The sequence below is a fragment of the Gavialis gangeticus genome, unplaced genomic scaffold (genome assembly GCF_001723915.1).
Source record: "Gavialis gangeticus isolate Ggan-Ray unplaced genomic scaffold, GavGan_comp1, whole genome shotgun sequence".
Lineage (NCBI taxonomy): Eukaryota > Metazoa > Chordata > Crocodylia > Gavialidae > Gavialis > Gavialis gangeticus.
The window spans coordinates 58,764,523-58,788,874 of NW_017729025.1; the positions used below are offsets into that span (position 1 = coordinate 58,764,523).

The window sequence follows — 24,352 nt, forward strand, 5'->3', positions numbered from 1 at the left end:
TAGCTCAGGGTCCCAAACCAGGAGTGCAGGTGTGCCTGGGGCACTAGCAGGATCAGCAGCAGTGGGGCATGGTGGCTCAGGCACTCCTCCACCTGCACAAACAGCTCATCATGCATCACCCAGGGCACACACAGCAGAGGCATGTTTGGGGTGCACCGGCCATAGACAGGGAACTGTCTATGGCCAGTACCCCTGGCTCACAGCCCACCATTCCAGGACCCAGAGAAAGACTGAGACTAATGTATATAGTTTTCAGTTTGGGAAGAAGGTTTTTTATTGTTGTTGGGTGGGAAGGGTGGTGATGGGTCTCTGTGTGTTGGGGAGGGTGAGTGAAGGGGTTCTGTCAGTTGAGGGGGGAGGTGGAGATGGGGCTTGTGAGGGGAATAAAGGTTTTCATTACAAACATGTGTTCTGGAGTTTGTGAGGATGTGTGTATGGGGGGTATGGTATTTGTGGGGTGTATGATTGGTGTGGAGAAGGGTGTGGCTGTGGGGTCTGCAGAAAGGTTTTGAGGGTATGTGGGCTGTACACCCCCTGTGCACACCCCTCTGAGCTGGTCAGCACCCACCCCCACCACGCAACAGCCCAGAGCCTGAGAGACCTGCAGCACACAGCCCCAGTGCACCCCACACCTGCTCTGCACCACCTGGCCATAGTGTGACCTCTGCCCTGGGCATGCAGTGGTAGTGTTGGGGACCAATGCATGCAGCCATGACCCTGCGCTGACTCCAGACTCACCTGACAGGGCTGAGCAGCAGCAGAAGCTGGGCAGAAACTGCTGTTTGGCATGGGCAAATGTGCCCCCACCCTGCCACCACCAGGCAGTTTTTGCTGTGGCTGCCTGGAGCCTGCACTGCACCAGGCTGTGGTGTGGTTCCTTCACTGCTGCCTCTGGGCTGCGCAGCCTGGCAGCAGTGACAGTGTGGAACAGCCACAGGACAGTTCCCAGGTGGCAGTGAAGGAGCTGCAGCACAGCCTGGCACAGTACAGGCTCTGGGCAGCTGCAGCAAAAACTACCCAGTGGTGATGAGGAGGAGGGGCCACTTTCCCCCACACTGAGCAGCAGTTTCTGCCCAGCTGCTGCTGCTCAGCCCTGATGTGTGAGCTTGGAACTGGTGCTGGGACCCAGGCTGAGCAGTGGTGACTCAGGACAAACTGCTGCTTAGCATGGGAGAAACCACCCCTCCTGTTGCTGGCACTTCCTGATACAGTCACTCAGAGCCCATGCAGGGGTGCCCTGCATCTGTTTTCCATTGCTGCCCTATGGGGCAGCCCAGTGGTGACAGTGATGTGGTAGACATGCAGGACAGCCCCCATGGGCTCCAAATGGCTGCATCAGGAAGTGCTAGCAATGAGAAGGGGAGGGGCTGCTTTCCCCCGCAATGCTGAGCAGCAATTTGTCCCGCGCCACTGCTGCTCAGCCCAGATGGGTGAGCAAAGAGCATGCAGGGTCAGGGCTGTGCGCACTGCTTCCCACCTGTACCACAGGGTTGGGGTGGGGGGGACTGGGAGTAAGTGGACACATGGGAGCTAGTGACAGCTGCACAGGAGCTCACGGCCTGCACAGCTGCCCTGGTGCCAGTGTCAGTGGGGCCCAGAGTGGGGTGGCAGGAGTGCCAGGTCCAGGCCAGCAGGGCTCTAGAGCCATGCCAGCTCCCTTCTCTCTCTGCCGACACAGCCCAGCCCATCCAAGCCCAGCCCACCTTCATAGACCCCTGCCAGCTCACACATCACACTCCTGCTGCCCCATTCTGGGCCCTGCTGACACTGGCCCTGGGACACTGGTGCAGGCCCTGTGCTCCTGAATGTCCACTCGCTTCCACTCCCCCCTTACCCCCGCTTTCCCCACTTTCTTGCCTGCCGGCCCACTGCTCCTACACCATGTGGCTCCTAGGTGCATGGCTGGACCATGGGACTCAGCAGGAGCTGGCCCAGCCCCAAGGACCGAGGTGATCAGCCATGGTCCTCCCCTGCCTCCCTGCTCCTCCCCCCACTCTTACCTGAATTTACTGCTCTGGTGCAGGTCCAAGGTCAGAACAGCCCCACGGTCCCAGCCCAGAAGCCTCTGGTAGGCAGGGACTTCCAGCTGGGTGGGGGTGGAGGGTGGGGCCAGGCAGACCTTGCTGTTGCAAGGTCTTTGACAGGCAGCCAGGGGCAGATAAATATTAATTTTCTAAACTTTTAGGGGCCCTGTGGGCCAGATAGAATGGCTTGGCAGGCCAGATCTGGCCCATGGGCCATATTTTGCCCACCCCTTCCCACAGAGGCGGTCCCAGTGCCACCTGTGGTGGGCCTGGCCTGGCCCAGCATTGGGGAATGAGTCTTTGGGAAAGACTAGGCTGCTCTTGCTGTCACCTGGGGTCCTGGCATTGCACACAGGGGACGCACATCAGGCTGGACCAGGTTCTGTCTACATGGAGTCAGCCCAGCCCAATGGTGTGTGGGGCACTTGGAGCCAGGACCTTGGCTGGCCTGATGTGCAGCTCTTGCATGTGGTGCCAGGACCTCGTGTGACAGCAAGAGGTGCCCAGTCCTGTCTCAAGGTGTATGCCCCTGGGCCAGGCCACACTGGGCCCACCATCATGTGGCACTGTTGGTGCTGGGTCTCAGGTTGCCGGGGCCATGCTATGCTGCAGGGGAGCTCTGCCAGCAGTGGGTCCTGAGTGCCCGACAGCAATTGCTGCTACTGCAGGGGGGCTGTGCACCATGCGGGGGGTGGGATTCCCACTCCTCCTGAGCAAGTTCCTCACCCCCACATAGTCCCCCCCACACACCCACAGTCCCCCCACAATCCACCTACAAACCCCATACCCCCAAACCACCCCTACAAACCCCCTCCCACATACTCAGCCACAAACCCCAAACCTCCACACAAACCTCATCCCCACAAACCCTACACCCACCCACAAACCTCACCCCCCACACCACTTTGTCACCCCCAAACCCTACATCCCCCCCAAATCTCATACCCTGAGTGCCCAGTCAGCCAAATGGGATGGGACGGGACTTGCTGGCAGAAGCCGTGGCTGCAGGCGCAACTGCCACACTGCAGCCCTGCCCTGTGCTAACACAAGAGCTGGTACATGCAGCCCCAGCCTTGGGTGGGGGGTCCTGGCCCCAGGAGCCACTTGGGGGTGTGATGGGCTGTGGGGAGAGGTGGAGGTGGAGCAGGGGTGTGTGAGAGAAAGAAAGAGAGAGAGATGGGAATCACAGATGTGGGAGCCTCTGGGTAGAAAATGTCACCAGAGCCAGGCATAGAGCTCCCCCCCCCCCCCGAGCAGCCTGTGCAGAAGGAGGCTGTCCTGGAAGGGAAGGGACTTGCCCAGGCCAGTCCCTGAGCCCCACTCAACGGCTAACCAGGAACACCATAGGGATTGCTGGGGCCTGGGCACAGGCACAGGGAACAGAACAGCTGGACTCATGTCCTGGTGCTGGGATGGAGCTGCTGCCAGGAGAGAGCTACTGGAGGCAGGCTGGGGCTGCAGGTCAGGAGTTAGGGGCACTGGGTGGGGGGGGTTGCAGACTGAGGGTGAGGGGCAAAGGCAGGGCGCTGGCATATCACTGCTGCTTAGCACCCCATAACCTGGTGAGCAGAGGGGGCAAGGGGAGCTCTTATTTTTCTATGATAAAAAAAGAGTGCAGATGAGGTGGCTGACCTGACCATTTGGGGCTAGGAGGACATGTTTTGACAGTTCAAAGTGGGCCACTGCAATAAGCACATCTTCCAGGAGATAGCTGCCCAGATGGCAGAGCGTGGGCACCAGAAGACATAACAGCAGTGCCAATGAAGGACAGCTGTGCAGCCGCAGCCCACTGACAGCTGGCCCAGAGGTGCAGGAAGCTCTGTTACAGTGCCCATACCACAGCCCAGGCAGCTGTGCGGTTCCTGTCTGGGTCTGGCAGGCATGCAGCCATGAGGCTGAACATCCAAGGGGGTGGATGCTGTCACAGGTGCAGGTCACAGCCAGGCAGCAGCCTCCACTGCCAGACTGCTGCAGTGGGTAGAGGGTGCAGGGGCCACTTTAGGTTAAGGTTGCTTCAACAGTCTAGATGGCACAAGGGGCCAGTGTCCCAGATACCAACTGGCTGGGCCTCAGAAGCTCCTGAGGGCAAGTAGCCCTGAGCTGCTCACCTGGACAGCTTTATATACTACTAGGGTCAGTACCTGTGGGGAGCCTCTAGCTCCCCCTGGCTGAAGATCTGGGAGAAGCTGGGCAGGATCAGTTTGCCCCAAGTGGCACAATTTGCCCCACACCAAAGTGCATGTTCAGGCCAAATTTGTGCTGAGGCATAAATCTCTGGCACAGATTTGTGCTGCTGCTATTTGAGCTGCTGCAAGTGCATGTGCCTGCATGTGTGGATGCACCCACTGGGTGCATCGATACAAGAGTTCGATACTACAGAGTTCCCTAATTAGCTCCACAGTAAAGCATCACTATCTACATGAGCACTGCTATTAGGCGGGAGTAAACTAATTAACTACACTGAAGGATAGTACTGCCCAACACATGTACTATTCTATGGCAGAGATATTTACTCTTCTGCAACACACAAGGATGCTACAGTGCAGGGTTACCTGGCAGGCAGTCCCTCACTGTAACACCCTTGTGCTCCGGCCAGCTTCTCTGCAGCACGTTGAGATGGGCAGCAGCAGTTCCAGGCTGGCAGGCTCACCCCACAAGAACCCTGTGTGGCGGGCCAGTAGGGGGCACTCCTGCATTGAGCCACCCACCTCCCTAGGCTTCCAGGCTCCGAGTGCCTCCCTAGGGGTGCCTCACGTCCGGCTGTCCCCCTTCCTGGAGCACTCACTAGCCTGGGGGTAACATAAGCTGCCACCACCCCGAGAGGGGACTCTCTCGGCCCTGTGTCCTCGGGGAAACACAGGCCTAATAGTCCTATGGGTACTCGACCCAGTACAGGTACTTGGGGCACTTCCCCAAATTGGGAGTCAAAAAGGAAATTCTCCCTTAGGCCACAGACCTAAGGGGCCTCTTAGGCATAATTTAGACCCACCCCTCAATAACTCTCCTGCACCGGTCACAAAGGAGAACTTTATTGATTAGAGGGGTAGGATGAAAATAGGGTACAAGATAGAGCAATATCATAGACATCCCATAGAGCAAAACAGTCTGGCTGAGGTAGCCTTTTGATCATGCATCTGAGTTACTGCAAGCTATATATCTAACCAGATCTCAAGTAGTTTACTCACAAGCATCATCCAGAGGCTGTTGGAGATTCCCTCTGGAGGCAGGCCATTCCTAGCTCATGAGTTTTGGGAGAGAGAGCCAGTTTCAGATGGTAAAACTCCTCTCTGAGTTTCCCGCATGGTTGCTGCCCCCTCCTCCTGGGCAGTCTTAACTTATATAGCCCCTGTGACCTCATTCACCTGGCCCAGTGAAGGCCAGCTCCAGTTGGCTGTCGGCCCACCAATTTGAAATACATCACTAGTTGCCAGGCAGACTCTAGCCCACCAGGTAGATTCCCCTCACCCAGGTAGCTGATACCAGTCACGCAGGCAGAGGGAGCAGGTTTCCCCCCTCCCTCAGGAATGTAGCCATCTCAGGTTACCTAAAGAGATAGGGTAAAGGTGTGTCTCCTCTGCTGGACCCATCCTAATCAAACTGTCACAGAGCAGAGTTTATGGGGAGAAACAAAGGTGGCTTCCTGCCACGCTCTGCCAGCAGGGGCTAAGCTGCCTTGGCTCAATGTGCTGCAGTCTCAGGAGCACATGTAAATGCTGCACTTGGGAGCAATAAACTCTGGCAATAACTGTGCTATTTATTGCTTCAAATTAATTTTACATGTAGATGAGTCCACTGAAGCCAATCCTATATGTTTATTGGAAATCATCACACATTCATGAACCAAGTTGTCTTCCCAGTACTGTCTTTGGCTATAATGACATAATTTTGAAGAACTGTGTAGTATGTAATTCCCTGCAGTCTAACTTGCAAGTACCCTTAGAACTCACCAGCCACATACCAACAAAGATAGCCATAGGAAAATTCAAAATTTCATACTAAACTAACAGGTGTTTTGGAGAAATGTCTGCTTCTTAGACAATCTAATATAAAATAAATATTTTTTTTCCCCTGCTAATTTGAGCAGTCCAATGGTTTGGCATTTTCAAAATTTCAATGGAAAACTATTTTTATGCATTTTGGTGAACATTTTAATTTTTTTTTATTAGTGTTAATATTCTCCTACCTTAATAAACATTTTGGTTTTGAACCTCACTTGCTACATTATAAATAGCATCCTTAAATTATCAGGATGGTATCAGGTGGTTGATATAACTACACGATATCAGAACTTTCCTAAATTCTACATTTGAGCCTAGTCCTAACTTATCATATATTATTAGGTATAGTGATAACTGCCCTAAGTAGCCCCATGTCAAGGTTATGAATAGCAATGTAGACACCCAAGTGCATCTTAATGAGAGGGAAAGCGTCCACTTGTTTGATGCCCATCTAAGGTCATCATTTCACTGAAGACAGGGAAAGACCTATACAGTGCACAAACTACAGGCCAATATGGTTGCTGTTTGTTTTAAAGGACTAGAACACCTCAACCTCCAGGACAGGACTGTCCAACTGGTGGCCCACAAATGGTAAACATATGGCCCATAGACTCCCACCCAACTGCCACTCTACCCATTATTTTTGTGGTGGCAACTGCTGGGGTCTCCAGGCTCCCACTCCCTCCTCTGGCTTCTGGTTTCTCTGTGGGATGGGGCAGTGCAGTGGGAAGGAGTCAGGCTTCCTATGCTGACTGTGGGGTGGGGAAGGGTGGTGGGCTAGGCATGCTGTATATTCAGGAAAGGAGAAAGACAGGTTGACTGTAGGCTGCCTGTGCAATGTGTGCAGTCAGAGGGAGCTGGAATGCCCACGTGATATATGTGACTAGGAGTCGAAGGCTGTGAGTGCAGCAGTGGGGGGCAGAGCTGAGTTGCCCAGGCTGGGACGCGGGAAAGAGAAAGGAAAGAATTAGCAGGGGTCAGCCCCCAGAGTGGCAGACCCCTGGGTCTACAGCCAATGCTGTTTGTGGTCCCTAAATGCATAGAAGTTGGACAGCCCAGATCCAGGACAAATCACTAGGACATTCTTAAAGATGAGCAGGCTGGATTTTATTGAGAATACAGGACTTGTGATCAAATTCTAGTGCTGGCTACTTGTATAAAAGATGGCTTCAGAAAAAGCTTAAGACTATTGCCAAGCTTAACAGCAGCCCATCATCCCATTTGGTACATCAGTCTTGTTGTCAAAATGATGTAGTTAGTCCAGTGGCAATGTGTAGGGGTTGCACAGGGGTGCACATGCACCCCCTGAGAGTACCGGTGCATCCCCTGTCAGGCTGTGCTCCCTGTTTAGCCGGCGGGTAGTGGGGCAGGCAGGAGCACCAGTGCCCCCCTGTGAGCGCTGGCCAGAAAGCGGGACAGCCAGCAAAAGTGGCCATGCAGCTTCCAGAAGTGGTCATGGGACTTCCAAAAGCAGTGCAGCTGCTTTCTGGTGAGTGAGATCAGCCGCAGGGGGGCTCCCCACTTCCCTATCACTGACTGGTGTCAGGGGGGACATGTGCTCCCCCTAACTCAAGAGGCATTAGTTAGCCATGACTTAGTCTGAAGTCAAGTAGAAGGCAGCATAGTTTTGTACCTTACAGACTTACCATGGTGTGTGTGTACATATAGACACATTGTACAAATATACAAGTATAAATGTCTGTGTGTATAGTGGTTTGTAAATTCCCTTTGAGGATCAGGCCTGAGAGATTGGAGACAGGTGGTGTTCTGTTCTTGTTTTTGATAGATTTTTGGTGTGCACTCAGTCTGGTGTGCAGTTGTTGCTTGGTGTTGCCACGTATTTTCCATCAGGGCACCTGGTGGTTGGGAGGGTGGGCCACACACCAAACAAGGGAGGTGCCATGGCCTCTCAGCCTGGCCAGTTCTCTACCCCCCCCAGTTTGGCATCTGGGGGCCATGCCCCCCCCTGCTCCTCCCTGCCGCCCCCCTTGCTACACCACTGAGTGGGGGAGTGATGGCAGTTAAGTCCACCATGAAATTTCTGGACCTGTAGGCAACCCTTCAGGATGGATGACATACCTTCACAGGCTGGATGTGGCCTCCAGGCTGGGGGTTGAGTACCCCTGGTCTATAGTCAAGATCTACATTACAACTGTATCTGCTTTGATCCCACTGACTGGAACACACACCTTAAGGATTCCTATAATTACAATACAATCCCAAAATTGTAGCTACTCAAATCAACACAGCCAGACTCAGACCTCTCTCTGATTTGCTACAATACCAACCCCAGGAGAAGGAAAACAGATTCCTTCTGATTGTCACCGACAGCATCTGGCACGATCACTTTAGACATATCATTAATGTCCTTCAACATGTCCTGGAAAAGGATGTCCATCTTAAAGTAGTCATTGGGGACAAACCTGTCCTAGCTTACAGGCAGCCTCCTCCAACCTCAGAAGCTGCATCTCAAGCAACAGACTTCCTAATTCTGTCTCACCGAGATGCCAGGCCTTGCAACAGAACCAAAAGTTCTGTGTCCCAACATGGATACAGACCTCATCATTTCTGGACAGAAAAATATTGATATGAGGTTCATTCACTTGCAACTTTACCAATGTCAGATATGCCACCACCTACTCACAGTGCCCCTCTGCTGGCTACATTGGGCAGATGGGACAATCCCTATGTGAAAGGATGAATTAATACCTCTCTGATATGAGCTATAGAAAGACATGCAGGCCTGTGGCAGAATATTTTAAACTCCCTGAACACTCCATTGATCACCTGAGGGTGGCTTCTTAGGAAGCAAAACTTTAAAAACCTATTTGAATGGGAAATCAAATCCCATTACTTGGATTAGCTTCTGTGATTCCTTTGTTTCTATTGGGTAATTGCTTGTATGTTTGCCTCTCCCAGGACTGTTCCCTCCTCCCCTCTCTCCCTCTCCCTTGTGCCTACTATATTTACATTCATGGGTGACTGGTGCCACCTTAGTCAGGTGGAGCACGTGCCCCCCCAGCAACCAGTGAGCAACCGGGGTAGGGTCGGGTCATCCACAGCCAATCTCGCTGACTGGGGGGGAGGCCCCCTTCAGCCAATCCTGTGGACTGGGGTGGGAGGAGTCCAGAAGTGGCCACGGCGCTACATCTGGCGCTCCCACTCTCCAGCCAGTGCTCGCAGGGAGGGCACCAGGGCTCCCACCTGCCCCTCCCTGCCCATCACCTAAGTGAGGAGCATGGCCAGTCAGGGGGTGCACCAGCACTGTCAGGGGATGCACGTGCACCCCCATGTACTGCCTACTCATCACCACTGTTTACATTTGTCTCTCCTTCTTGCACACTGCTTTATGCATACCCTTTCACAGCATCTGATGAAGTGAGTTTCAGTTCACAAAAGCTTTTGCTTCTTTATATCTACGTTGCTTTGCCACATGTGCATGACAGGAAGTGTGACTGTGGGATCACACATTAGATTCCATTGCACCTTATTGCTGGTGTGGAAGGGGAGGGGCAATCCCAGGCTCATATGTCCCAGTTGAGGGGCTCACAGCCACAATGCATCTTCTGCACCCTTGGGGCTGAAGGACTGCTACTGCAGGAATCCCCCCTACCCCAGGGTTGCATGGAAACCCCCGGGGCCAGAGAATAGCCACAAAATGATATCATGGCAGCTGCGATTCCTAGGACTCAGGAGTGCGGGAAACCCCCAGAGCCTGGGGATCATGACTCCTCCGATCCCTACAACTTGGGAGTGTGGGAAACCCCTGGACTCTGGGGACTGTGACTACTGTGATCCTTAGGGCTTGAGGGTTTTATGCTGGGCATGGTGCACCCCTGTGGCTGGGAGCTGTGTCAGCCCCACAAGGGAGACCCTTCTGCATGTGTAGATTAAAGCTTGATAGCAACCAGCTATAAAGTTAGTACACATTTTCAAGGTCTAACTTTATAGCTGGTTAGAGCTTTTTATTGTGTGATCTTTTTACTTATTTATCTCTGCACATATAGCTGCTCTCCTGGTAATTGTGCAATTAACCAGTTAATTGTGCAATACCTGTAACATGTAAAGGGAGGCTCAGTGCCAGAGTTTTACTAAGGTAGGTGGTATATGCTACAGAATTGCTTTTCCATGATAGGTAATTTTGGGCGCACATGGGAAATAAATGCATCAAGATGACAAATCTCTAATAAGGCTCTGTGCTAGTACTCATATTATTGAACCTGCACATCAACAAACCTCCATTTACTCACAGAATTAATTTACCCAGACAACATCTGCTTCAGGAGCCAAGTCAGGTCATTCTCTGACCCAGATGCCATGTTAATTGCTGATATGATCAAGCTAGCTAAATACTGCAGCAGGAGGTGTATTCAACTGAGTTCAAACAAAAAAAGTGACAAGAACGTTGCATTTGCACAATGCTTCCATTACCCACAAACTAAATGTAATTCTAAATGGGCAGTCTCTGAAACATGAGCTGCATCCGGTTTACATTGGCGTGACCATAGATCTAACTTTGATCTTTCACGAACACTCAAATAAAAGAGTTTCTAAAGTTAGAACGTGTAATAAACCCAGTAAATTGCCTGGTCAGCCTGGCGAACATAACTCACATGCTCCAATGTCCTTGGCTCATCATCTACTATTCAATGTCAGAATACTCTACACTAGTTTGCACTAGTTTGGTGCTGTTTATTACACATACTCCTTGGTCATGTGCAATAACATTTAATTTATATGCCTCACCTCAGAAATGCTTTGTCCTACTTCACTAGCATCATTGCTAGTGTTAAGCAACGTAGTGTCACTTCAGAACCTTTATGGCGTGACTCTCAAACTATTAGAGAACTTCTGTGGCAATCCAGATTTACTATTCTAGGTGGATTCCTTCAATTTGCTTGTCATTGAGGCAAGCCCTGTACTCCAACAGGCTAGGTCAAAACAGCAGTTATGCCAACAGATGAAGCTCCCTACACTACCTAATAATGCCCTCCTCACCATGTATATCTTTTGTTACATTAAAGAAAAATACATTAAAGTGCATTAAGGCTAGTGTCAGTCACTCAACATTTCAGAAATCCCTGAATTTAGGTTGCTTGTCTAATGTGATTTGGTCATCAGGTGAATACATATATTATATACTAGCTTTAATTACATGATCATGTGCTACTTCATTTTCTGAAGGACTTTAATCTGGAGCAGAAGAAGACCTGACCACAAGCTTCCCTTCTACTTTCCTCCACAGTCAGCTCTGAAAAGGCCAAAATTCCCAACCAGCTATGCAGCTATCTACTTACAGACTTGAAATCTGGCATTTTCAGATTTTTTAATATTCTTGAGGAAGTTGAACAGAAAATCCTAAAAGCAACTCTGCTGCACCACGTGAAATACTATTTCAGTTTATTTGATGAATGTGTCTTTGAATGAAAATAAAGGGACTTGATTGTACAAAAGTGACAGATTTTTTAACTGAAAATTACGCAGTGGAAAGAAATATATATGATCAAATTCAAACAGTAGAGCCATCTGACAAGATGATAGTAATGTAACACTCCTACATACTTCAGAACTGATTATTCTAATACATCCTTCTTGGGTCACCCAAGTTTCTATGATTTGCATTAATCCTCAGGCTAAAGAATACAGTTGTGAAAGAATTACAATAGCTAAGTTGGGAACACTATAGCTCCTAACTGTTATGCAAATTTTGGCTTCAGACGCACATTTTCAAGTTATGCACCAGAAACTGAAATTTGGCTTTTGAGCCACAATATAAAAAGAACAAACACAGAGGCAGGGAACTTGCTTAACTTCATTCTGAGCCAACTCTCCTTGGCTTCTACAACTGAATTAGATCCTGATTTTTTTCATATCTTTTCTCTTTTAAAGGAGACTGAAATCAAGGTTTTGCTGACCCTGACTTTTCATAAAACTGACACGCTGAAATGCATGAGCAACCTTTGTCCTTCAAAAATTATTTTTAATTTGCTTTTGGAGGGCTATGTTCTTTTCCTCCATGAAACTTCTTTTCTGCTGGGAACTGCTTTGTATCTCATCTATAGGGGAGCACAACCTACAATAGAGGCTTTTGGCAGAGAAAAAAAGACTAATGTCTTCAAACAGCAGCTACCACATGCCAATACTGCTCTCAGGGAAAGAGGCAGTACTGTGCACATGTTCAGTGCCAGTTAGGTTATAAAGCCTCCCATGAGAGGTGAATTAACTCCTCTCTTTTATATTTCACATGAAGCCAACTGACTTTGTCCTCCTTCCTTGTGGCCCTGTGATGTGCTGGAGGGGAAGCAAGGTCAAGGGGGTTGTACAAGCAAGTTTCTTCTTTCCCAGCTTCTCCATGTGTGCAAAAGTGGGGTACTCAGTACTTCCCCTGCCCTTTTGTCAATGGGGTCATAAGTGGAAAAAAATCACCTTTATGTAAGTATATGAACATATACCCACTCCCAGCTAGATAAACATACCTACATGGAATCACTGCACACTATGTGGTAGCATACGTGTTAACATGGGGCCATGTTACTTTTCCCAAAATTTCCTGCTCTTGAGTCAACTCATTATTTGAAACAACCAAGTTTCCTTTACAGTTGCAGAAGAAAACTTGAAAACAGGAACACGTGTTCCTTACACACTGTCCCTGTGCCATTATTTTCCATATCCCCTCCTTTTGTCAGGAGCTCTTTGTATCTTCTGTCTTTTGCTTTCCCCAGCCTGCAGTTCTCCTCGTGCCAGAGTCCCCCATTCTCTCCTTTTTGCCAGGGTGCTGTCCCCCATCTATGTTTTACTTCTCCCTTTTCCCCCCCATGACAGAACCTCTGCGTACACCTCCCATTATTCCCATCATTTTCATTTTTTGTTCTTGGGAGAAAGTCTTTTAGGATATCAACATCTTTGAAGTGCTGGGAGAATTGGCAGAGCTGAAATGAGGGGGTATGCTGTCATGCTAGAAGTTGTTAAAGGGTGATTCTTTGATCTGTGCTAGAGATGGATGGCCCTGGTACACAGATGGGCTCCACATGTTTGTCATTTCCCTTTTCTACTTTTTCCAAATGTCAACCAAAATAAAGACAGCTCTGTGCACTGATATCTAGTATATTCTCTGAAATATTTAAATTGATGAGATGCTACCATTCAATTGCATTACAGATAACACAAAAGCATATAAAGAAAGAAATGCTAAGGTTGAGTATCAGGTTTCTTTTTGTTTGGTCAAAAATAAACTTAAATGTATTTTGCTTTTAATTTTATCATTTCAAGCTGATCTTATTGTGTTTTTTAGGACTAACCAGTGGTTTTTGAAGACTTCGAAATGCCAGTTCTGTATCTCTTAAATACCATGGCCACTTTCACTTGCACTCTGTCCCCCTATACATCACACACAGGGCAGAGTTCTAACATTCCAAATCCGTGGGCAGCTCCAAATAGCTGATGTTCAAATAAAACCAACCTTCTACCATTTTCTTTCCTTTCTTACTTCCCAAGTTTGGGATTCTTTCCTCACTTTTTTGCTTTCTGCCTTAAAAAAGATACTATCCAAAATTAGCTATATTTTTTAAAGTCTCATATCAATTCATATGATATCTCACAACTCTTTGCAAAATGGCATAACCAGTTTCCATCATCTGAGAAAGGAGACCTTGCTTCTTCAGTGAAACACAAAAAAAGAGGTCTAGCCCTGGCACAAAAGTAATGAAAGTAAAACTAATTAATGTTATGTATAGACAAGCAGTTCTAGAAGATCTTTGTGATCCCTCCCAACTTTTTGATACTATGACTATAGTTTACCTGCAAAGGTTTTTTAACTATATTAGCTGTACGTTTTCCTCAAAGAACTTGTTGGACTCATGGTAACTAGTCTGATTATAGTGGGTCAGAGGAAAAAAGCAGCACTAATAGATATTTTAAAAATTCTTAAATATGTTACACATGCAGTATACACGAGTCTGTTATCGAGATTTTACTGATGTTCTAGTATTAGCTTGAGAAGATCTGCAAAATATACTCATTGTTTTAGTATCTTCAAAGCATTAGTGCTTTTCAAATTCAAAGAATTGCTTCAGATCCCCAAACATTTCAAGTTAATGCATATGCATATTTCTTTTTTGTATGTGTAACTGTGCTTGTCTCCACAGTTTGGTCACTTCCTTAGAATGTTTGATGCCAGGGCTGAAACAGGCCAACATAAACTGGAAGCTTTTAAAGAACAAGGGGGTTATGAGAGCGACAAGAGGGGAAGATTCTTAGAGAATGTTTTCAAAATGCTTTTCTTGGTGTGCATTTTTTACATTCGGCCATGGGAGTGAAACAGACTAAGAGGGGAGAGAGGTTTATAAATGGCTCAAAATCTTAACGTTTTTGCTAAGCTTTCAAGTGAAATTTTACATTGTGCCAAGGTTGTAATTTTCCCTTTTTTCCCCTCCTGTATAGCTCTTCCTCACCTTACCACATAAAAATGAGAGGCAAAAAAAGTTAATGTCATACTCCCAACTCACCTCCCGATGAACCTGTGTTCCACGTGTTAACAGAAAACTTCATATGTGGGATTACTATCAACTACACCAGACTGTACACTGGGAAAACTAGACGCACCCTCCAGCAAAAAATTATAGAACATTAAAGTACTAGTATCAGTTATTAGGCATATTAAATCTTGTTTTGTTGGCAGCACACAGTAGGGTTTAGTTAGTGTTTAATTATTTCAGTTTGCATCTTCTCTCAACAATAGGAAATATAAGGAAGCATTGAAAATCAGCAGAGACTTAGGCATACTTTTATTAGAGAAGAGGATGTCATTATTATGCCGGCTGAGCCTTGGAATGTAGTGTTACTGGTTTGTGACCCAAAAAGAAAAAAAAAAAAAAGAGATCATGTACTGAACATGACTCTGACTGCTGTAAGTTTTAAAAGCTCTTCCTTAGAGTAGTTTTTCAGGCCTAGTTTAATACATCTGGCTAGTCACCACAGTGTGGGTTCTTTTATTTCCCAGTGAGAAACAGAGGTGAAAATGCAGAAATTTTTGATTTAACAACCTGGAATAAACTTAAGCTCTTTTTATTCTTTATTATTATTTTGACTTTTGCAAAAGTGTTATTGTAATCTTAGAAGCTGTTTTAAAAGCTGTTCTGGATGACACATATGTATGCATCGGGGACCCAGCTCTAAATGTACTAGAAAAAACAATGCTTTGAGACATAAAGGTATAAAGAAAATTACACAGCCTTTTACTATAACCCTATAAAAGGCTCTATAACCTAGTTACTAATGACACCAAAAGCTCTCAGACAAGATGATGATATTTTTATTCAAGTATACATTTTGAATATATAATGAACAGTCCTTGCAAAGGTGTATAAACAAATTTCCACTAAATCATTGCCAGTCGAAATTAAAGGCCAGAAGTTAACTATAATACTGATATTTGCAAGTAAGCATGATTCATGTTACATAGAATTAAGTATTTGTATCAAGAGACCATGGCCTAATAATTGTTGCCGTGAAACTTTTTATGTTGGAAAGCAAAGTGTTGTCAGTGAGCTATATGTACAATAAAAGTTTATGTAAAGGTTACAGAGAGAAGTGAATTTATTTTCTGAGACTAAAATATGAAAAGTTTGAGCCTGAATTTTTGAAACACCACAACAACAAAAAATCTAGCTATTTGTACAATTTTGCAAATCACTTTTAATATAATAATTCTGACTTATTAATGCATATCTAGAATTTTTTTATTAAGTGCTGGACAAATTTGTAAAAAGCAATAGTGAGAGATTGCTTGGAGTTTCCATTAACTTATAATAAAGGGGGAAGTTTTTAAAAATGCCTCCAAGATATAAGAACTCAAGTCATTTCTGAAATGTTTCCCCTAAAATTTTTAATAAATATAAGGAGCATGGGCAGCATTAAGGACTAACAGAAATCTGTACATGTTGTCACCATCTTAACTGTATCATTGTCTGGAAGCATTGAAAACACAATGTGCATTCTGTTGTTGCACGATATTTTTATTTGCAACTTATTAGTGCACTGTTTGCTTTAAGTGAAAAAAAAGTATTTGTGCTGGACTTGATTATTTCAACAGCTCACATACCTTGTAATAACTATACGCTGAACTTTTAGATTTTTACTTTTCTGCTTGTAATGACGCCAACATTTTTGCATCTAACTTGCTGTCATTGCCATAGCCAAATTAATGAGGAAATCAGGATGAAGAGAAAATAGTAACACAACTGCTCTCCATAAAACAAGCTAACTCTTTCACCAGACCACACAGAGGTTCCTTTAGAGACTAAACAAATCCAGTGATCCATGGAGGTGTTTGTCATAGCCCTCAGAAACTAAGGAGAGAATGGCTGTCACCTCCATTATATAAAATATAAGAAAGTAAAACATGCATTATGTAGCAATCTAGAAAAGAAAACATTGATCTAGAATTCAGCAGACTTTGCATTTTTTAAATAAAGCTGATAAAGCTAAGTAAGTGCAAACAACCAAGCACAAAATATACTCATGGTCAGTTGGTTCTTTTTGTCCTTACATTTTGAAGTGAATGTGTTGCATGTTTAATACAACACATGCATGTTTAATCAAGAATGTTTCAAGATTATTACTGGCCAGAGAAAAAAATAGCAATAAGCATCAGAACTATGAAAATGAAATAGCATTATTAGCCACAGAACTTTTCCTAGAAAAAGATACCTTGTTCAAATAACATTCTTTGATTCATTGACAAAAGACCTTAATCTTAGGGGATGGGACCTAGAAATACCAGTGTGAGCTTGGTGAGCAGAAAAGGAGGAAATCTAGAAAAAGAGTTTGTCAACTACATCTTTGGATTTAAGGCTTTGATTCACCAAGATACTAACATATGTTCCTAACACATACCTATCTAATAGGACTATTTCCTCCCTTACAGTTAGGATGCCACCAGAAAATTTCCCCTGTAAGTCACTGATTTACAAAAGTATGAATTATTTTACCTGTAATAAACTCGCAGAGTCTGGATTTCTTCTTCTAGTTTTTGACACTGGTGAACAGCAGCCTCTCTCTCTTGCTGCAGAGTTGCCATCTTTGCCTGAAAACAGATAATTGGTAATTATTTTAGAGAAGCCTACTGTAGTAATTTCAACACAATACAGCAAACTTCGAGTGCTGATTTCAGCTGTACTGCATGTTGTATTATATATAAATTCTACTATTTTGTAACATTGTTCACTTGGTCTTTCAGTAAGACTTTATTTATTTATTTATTCTAGTACTCTAATAGTGTGAAAATCCATCTTTCAGTGAATAATGTTCTAAATACGATCCCTCAAATTCTCTAAAAAACAGTTCTCACCATTCATTTCTTCTTCATTTTATTTTGCTGTTTGTCAACAAACACATTCACATGACATTCAAGGTGATTAACCTTGAACCAAAGTACCAATTTAGAGTGGTAAACATGGGCATTGACCATGCAGTGCTATGGCCTCAGAGGAGATTGGGAGAAATAAATGCTCACATAGGTTTAATGTGGTTCCACAGCTTAATCACCAAGAATTTTAAAAATCCAGTTCTAATAGTGATAGAGAACTCTCAGGAGTATCCAGTGTTCATACAATTTATTTAATAAATCACAGGATGATTAGCTGATTTAACCAGAAATCAGACTGAGCTTGCACTTCATATCCATATCATTTCAAATTTTTTTCTTCCATTGTACAGTGATCAGCTCTTGCAGGTCAATCAAATGCACAACGTACAGGACACAAAACCAAAAATACTTGTGCAGCCATCTAATGTATTATATGTGAATTCTGCCACTAGTAGCACCTACCACATTTTTCATACTACAAAAAAGCTTCTCAGTGAATTCAAGACTTGATACATGAGAAGAATAAAACATACTATTTTAATACTTAGAAGGGCCCCTTTAGCTTTAAAGTAAATAGCAAAAGGCAATGCAGCATGACCCCTTAGGCTAGGGACAGAAGTTACACATAAACCAATTTAAGTGTCAGAAACTGGTTTAAACCTGTAACAAAATAGAAGTTCAGTGCACATAAATCTGTTTCAAAATGGCTGAAACTGGTTTAAGATAAACCTGGTTACATGTAGTCAGACTTAACTGATTTGGGTCAAACCAGTTTATGAAACTTCTGTCCCAGACCCCTTCCTGGTTCAAGTTAAATCAGAGTCCCCCCACATGCTTTCCAGCCCTGGGCTTGGCTATGCTGTCTGCTCCAGCAGAAAAGTGTTGGGGGACAAGAAGAAGGGACTGCCCTCTACCCGCAACACACACCAGGCAAACCCCAGCTGGGGTCTGGGGCCAGGGAGGTGGGTTAAACCCACCTTCCCCTGAGTACAGAGCTGCTCTCCTGCCAAACTTACTGCTGGCTGTGACTGTAGACTACAAATCTACAGTCTAGAGGCACCTGGAAGCAGGAAGAGGAAGTGATCAGCAACCCTGGAGAGTCCTGCTGCTCTGATTCTGAACTGCAAATCCCCGAGACCTTGAAGGCAGCAGGAAGGGGAAGTGAACACATGGCCAATGCTGGCTATGTGCCAAAGAGCCATGCTCTAGCACCCCTCCACTGCTTCTGGCTTGAGCCACTGCAGGCATGTGGCTGCATTTCCTGAATCAAAAGTAAATGTGTGTCCAGTTGTTTCTCAATTTAATTTCTGCAGTTTAGACTAGCCTGCAAAGACTGACTCAATTCAGCCTCCCGCTGTTTGACTGTTTTTACTTAGCCTTATAGACTTAATTGCTTAACTTCAGAATAATGTGGCTAACTACCTCTCCCTGAAGTAAATGGTGTTAATCTCTCAATGACAATACTTCATAGCTAAAAGGCAATGTACTTGGAACTGGAAATCCATAACTCCTGGCAATAAGAGGTTAAAATATTCTGCAAGCAAGCCATTTAGGTCCTGAGCCTGGTGCTGTGTATAGCCTTGCAAACAGAATTCACAGAACATAAGAATGTTAGCCAAACCAGGCTATTTTCTATAATTATATTGTACTATAGGTGAAACAACATTCTTAAAAATTGGAAAAACATGCTTGAATCAAAGTAGGTGGTTTGTTCTACAGGCCAATAATTAACATCCTTGCCAATTTTCAGTGTACTGTGAAGTGCAATTGAAATGGTAGACTGGAAGGAAATGTTTGCAGCAGACACACCTACTCTCAGAGAGATTAACGGCTAGTCTCTTTAAAGAAGTATCACAAAAATACCCCTAGCATTCAACTCGCATTTTTCAGGATAAAGGTCAGAAGACATTGAGGCATGAGACTCTTACTTATGCCAGTTTGTACTGGAATAACTCCACTGATTTCCCTTGGGCTTTACCTGTCTTACTCTACAGAAAATGAGAGGAGAATCAGGCTTGTTAGATTCAATATAGTCAACCACAACAAAAACAGAAAAATAATAAGCATGTTGCTAATCTCCTAGCTGAGCATGCATTTCATTTGGATAGACATTGGGCAACAGGGAGAAAGTAAGAAAAAATACCAGACTGGGATTTTTATCTGTGTGGTATGTCACCATCAATGTCAGAAGCGCTAGATAAGAAGCCTGAAGTAGTTTAAAAAAACGGAAAGACTTTTAATATATAGTAAATAATTTTATAATATTTTCTATTGAGTTGTGAACAAATCCCCAGAGAACTCATGACTAACAATAACTACAGCTATTGGGGATTTTTTTTACAAGATTTTGTTTTCATTGGCAAATGCTGGTTTGTGGGGAACAAAACTTTTTACAATAATACCAGTTTTGATTAATCAGCGGAGGTGGCTCTCAGGTGTGTGAGGGGACTCTAAGAGTCTCATTTCTGTTTGAAGAATTAATACAAATGTTGACATTTCAAAGTTTTTCACAAAACAGTATATTTCTCTTCCAACTACCTCCAAAAAACAATGGAAAAGGCAGTTTACATTGTAATAGAACAGTTGCACTTAAAAATCTGAATTTAACTTAATCCTCACATACTGGGATTAAAGTAGTTACAACTTCAATAAGAAAATTTAGATAGTGACCTTTCTGTTGTTACATTTGTTTCAAGACATTTAAGAACATACTGCTGAATGTCTTTCTAATCCCACAGGTTAGAAAAATACAAGATTTAAACAAAGGAATATAAAGAGTAAACAAGCATTTATCCTTTACTAATTACTATGAGGCCCATCCTGATCACTCTCAACTGCAATCAAAGTCAATGGAAGGTAAGAATATAGAGCACCTTGTAAGTTTGGGCTTGAGAACATAATATATGACTTTCCATATTGTTTGATTGCTATTTTTAAGAACTAAGGAGGGGGGAAACATTCCATGAACTAGTATAGTACAGAAATAGTACTGATGGTTGGGCAACAGAGGTGTGTACTGAACTCCTTCAGCACCCCCGGCTGAGGGAGGTGAGGGATTATCCCAAACACCAGAGAGCAGGGGAAGTGGGGGGAATAGAGAGTGGAGTCTTACCTGCCCATACACTCCGTACTCTGGTAGTAACTACTACTGATGCAGTTCTTACTGTAGCAGCATGGGCTTGGGCTGTTGCAGCTTGCGGACAGACTCATCACAAACCAGCTGCAGCAGCACCATGGTGCAGGCTCCCTGAATGCTGCTGTGGTGACTCATTCACTCCCTCTCCTCTAATATACTACTGAACACAAGGCTGTGCCTACCTGGCTTTTTATGTCCACATGGTGCAGAGCTGTACCTCCTGTGCCAAAGACTCCCAGGGTGGCAGAGGAATGCCATTCTGGTGCTTCCTCTAAGTTAGTGCCCAGAGCTGATGCTCTGCTTGCCCATTCCAGTTATACTACTGTTTGGAAAGCTGCACCCAGAAAATTCCACAAGTGTCCGTGACAAAGCCACCCAGGTGTACTGCCAAGGGATGTGGCCTACACAGGGACACAGGATGGATTCAGAGAGCGCCTTTTTTGACCTTACACTGTAAGCTGAATAAATGTTAATCGGCTTAGTGTTGTTCGGCTTAATGAAGCAGTCACACAGAAGAATGAAAAACCTGCTCTGACTGTCCTTCATTTGCACAGCTGGGGCTTACCACTAGAGGCTTGGTGAGCAGGGGCAGTACTAGAGGCAGGATGCACTTGCTGCTCCCATAGGGCTGAGAGCAGGTCCATCACTGTCTCCATGGGCGACTGGTGCCTCCTGAGTCTGGGGGAGGGGCACGTGCCCCCCAGCAGCCAGTCAACAACTGGGGGAAGTTCCCTATGATCTCACCGATGGGGTGGGTCCCCCACAACCAATCATGCCAACCCAGAAGCCCAGAAGTCCCAGCAGCACTTCTCCTGGCACCCCCACTCTCCAGCCAGTGCTCGCAGGGGAGGCACTGGTGCTGCCTGGCCCCCCCCCGCCCATCACCTAAGTGGGGAGTGCTCACTGTCAGGGGGTGCACCGGTGCTCTCAGAGGGTGCACATACACCCCCAAACACCCCCTATGTATTGCCACTGACTGTGTCAACGGCAGTGAGACCAAAGACTCTCTGGGATTCTCTGATCTCACTGAAACCGACACAGCAGCTTTGCACCCCCAGAGGACAGCAAGTTGCTCAGCTCCCAGCATGTGTTGGGGGAAGTGGAAGGAGATTTTCTCCCCCAGGTTGCTACTCTCTGGGAGACCCAGGCTCTGCTTCACCCAGGCAAGGTGTCCCTGGCTCCATGGATGGATGGAAGGGATTTCCTCACCCACCTGCCACCCCGTGCTTGCTGCAGCCCTGAAGCTGATTGCTGTGCCTGGTGGCAGCAGCAAGCCAATTCTTCCCCCAACATGTGCAGGGAGCTGGGGATTGTCTGCCCAACCATAGGCAACTTGGATCTCCTGGTCAGCAGCAAGCAGGCGGTGGGGGAATTCCCCGTCCTTGCTGATTTCTGGCAGACTGGGGCTGTGCTGTGGGGGGATCCCTGGCTCTCTGGACTTGTGCAGGGAAAGACCAACTCACTGCTTCTACCCAGCAGAGTGAGAGACTCCAGGGATGCAGCAAGCATGGGAGATGAGGAAAATCCCCTCCATCCATGCATGGAGCCAGGGATATTCTGCCTGGATGGAGCAGAGCCCAGGTCTCCCAGAAAGCAGCAAGCTAGGGGGTGGGGATGTCCACCCCCTCTTGCAGGAAGCTGGGGACACCCTGCCCAGTCACAAGCAGCCTGGGTCTCCTGTTCAGCAGCAAGCAGGAGGTTGGGATTTTCCCCCATGCTTGCTACTTCCTGGAAGACTGGGGCTGTGCTATGGCCAGGCAGAGGATCCTTGGCTCCCTGTACTTGTGTGGGGAAGAATGGGGCAGTATCCTTTTGCTCTTCCCAGCACAGGAGGTGAGCTCTGGAGAAAAAAGGATCAGGCCCCTCAGGGCTCAGTGCGCAGCCAGTTGGTAGCTCGCCTTCTGTGCTACTGCTGGCCTGGCTCTTGGCCCACAGGGTGCTGCCTGAGCTCCAAGGGGCCCAATCCTTTTTATCTCTGGAGCTTGCCCCCATGCCACCAGCAGCAGGAAGAGAGGTGGTCCAAGCAGCAGCAGGAGGCACCACGGCCACTGGGTGCCTTGTGGGGCAAAGCATCATCGTAAATGGCCTTGCTGCGTCCTCATGTCCCCACTCACTCTGAATCAGGAGTGGGTCACTGCATTCTGGGATATGGGAGGACTTCAACTTGGGTGTAATAGCTGTAGGAAGTGGTCACAGTAATAGAAAATGAACAAAAATTAGGCAGATTGGAGATAATCCTGCCCTGGAGTGGTGTAACTTTAAAATGAATAATGAGTACTTTAAGCTACTTAAAAGATGTTAATTTGCAACCTGTCCAGGGTTTAAGAGCTCCAGAAGCTGCCTAAAATTACTGTGTAACAAAGCCCCAATTCTCCTGGGTCACTGAGTCCATTCCCCTGGTTATGTACGAACCACATTACACAAACCCTTTCAAAAACTAAACAAGCTCCACATTAAAAGCTAGTTAAGATTTCTTGCCCCTCTCTAAAGCACACCTTTCTGAGGCTTAGAAACTTTCTTCTAATTTCCAGCCTAAATTTACAATTTCATAGCACATTTGGTTTTGTGCCAACACTGACCTTTTTCCTAAATAGCTCTTCAGCCTCCCTGATGCATTCCCATCTGAGGTATTCAGCTTTTGTTTTGCTAGGCTAACCAAGACAAGTTCTTTTAGTCTTCTTGTATAACACACCTTTCCGTTACTCCAATCAACCTAACGGCCTTTTTCTGCACTTGTTTCAGTTGAATTCATTTTTCTTGAACTTGGATGACCAGAATTGTACATAATATTCTAAATGAGGTTTTGGACATTGGGATTAATGATTTTCCTACCTCTATGGTAAATAATGTGTCTGCCATATATTAGAATCACACTTGCCTTTCTCTTAGCCATATCTCATTGGCATCTCATAGTAATCCTTTGATCTAGTACATCTAGGTCCTTCTCCTCCTCAGTTGTTTCTAACTAATAAACTTCAAATTTACATCAGAAGTTCCTGCTATTACCCTCTAAAGGCACAGTATTGCCATTGGTACTATTGAATTTAATTCCATTTCTATTATCCACTCCTTAAGGTCACCTGGTTTTTCCTTTATGATATCCTTTTAATAATGCCCATTGTCATCTCCTCTTAACCAATTACTTAGTCACATTATGATTTGTGTACTAATCCCTGTCTTCCCCATTTTAACTAATCATTTTCATGTGGCACTGTGCTTTACTTAATTTCAGCTAGGTTACATCCATCACATTTCCCTTGTCTAAAACTCATTTACCAAAGAAAGATACCAAATTAGCCTATTTTGGGGGAACACAATGCATTTTATCCAAGTCTTTAATTATTCTTTCCTTTTCTTTTAAAAATGATTCTAAAACATGTAGAATGTTGAGATCAGTCTAACCAGCCTGTTGTTATCACAGCCATCTTTTTAAATCTTTTAAAACCCTGCAGGACACATTAGGAAATTTGGTTGTCACACCAGATGACAAAGCCAACATATTTAACGATTTCTTTGCCTCCATTTTCCTAAGCAGGGACTGGAACAGTCACCCCCCCACCGCTGGGTCTCCCTCAGGCCCCAGGGGAGGCTCACCTAGGCCAAGGGTTAGTGAGGAACTAGTTAGGGAACTTCTGGAAGGACTGGATGTATTCAAGTCAGCTGGTCCGGACGATCTCCACCCTAGAGTACTGAGGGAATTGGCTGAGGTCATTGTGGGACCCCTGGCACGGCTTTACGAGCACTTGTGGTGCTCTGGTGTGGTGCCAGAGGACTGGAAGAGGGCCAATGTGGTTCCCATCTTCAAAAAGGGGAAGAAGGAGGACCCAGG

General features: G+C 45.8%; 1 protein-coding gene across 4 annotated transcripts in view; it reads right to left on the reverse strand.

Moving 5' to 3' along the window:
* The window catches only part of MIPOL1 (mirror-image polydactyly 1), a 448,613-nt gene that overhangs the window by 95,213 nt on the left and 329,048 nt on the right, over nucleotides 1–24,352 (reverse strand). For all 4 annotated transcript variants that reach the window (XM_019518865.1, XM_019518864.1, XM_019518866.1 and 1 more), the window contains one exon: nucleotides 17,011–17,105. In XM_019518865.1, the coding sequence (XP_019374410.1) occupies nucleotides 17,011–17,105 (95 nt within the window). The remainder of the gene's footprint in view (nucleotides 1–17,010; nucleotides 17,106–24,352) is intronic.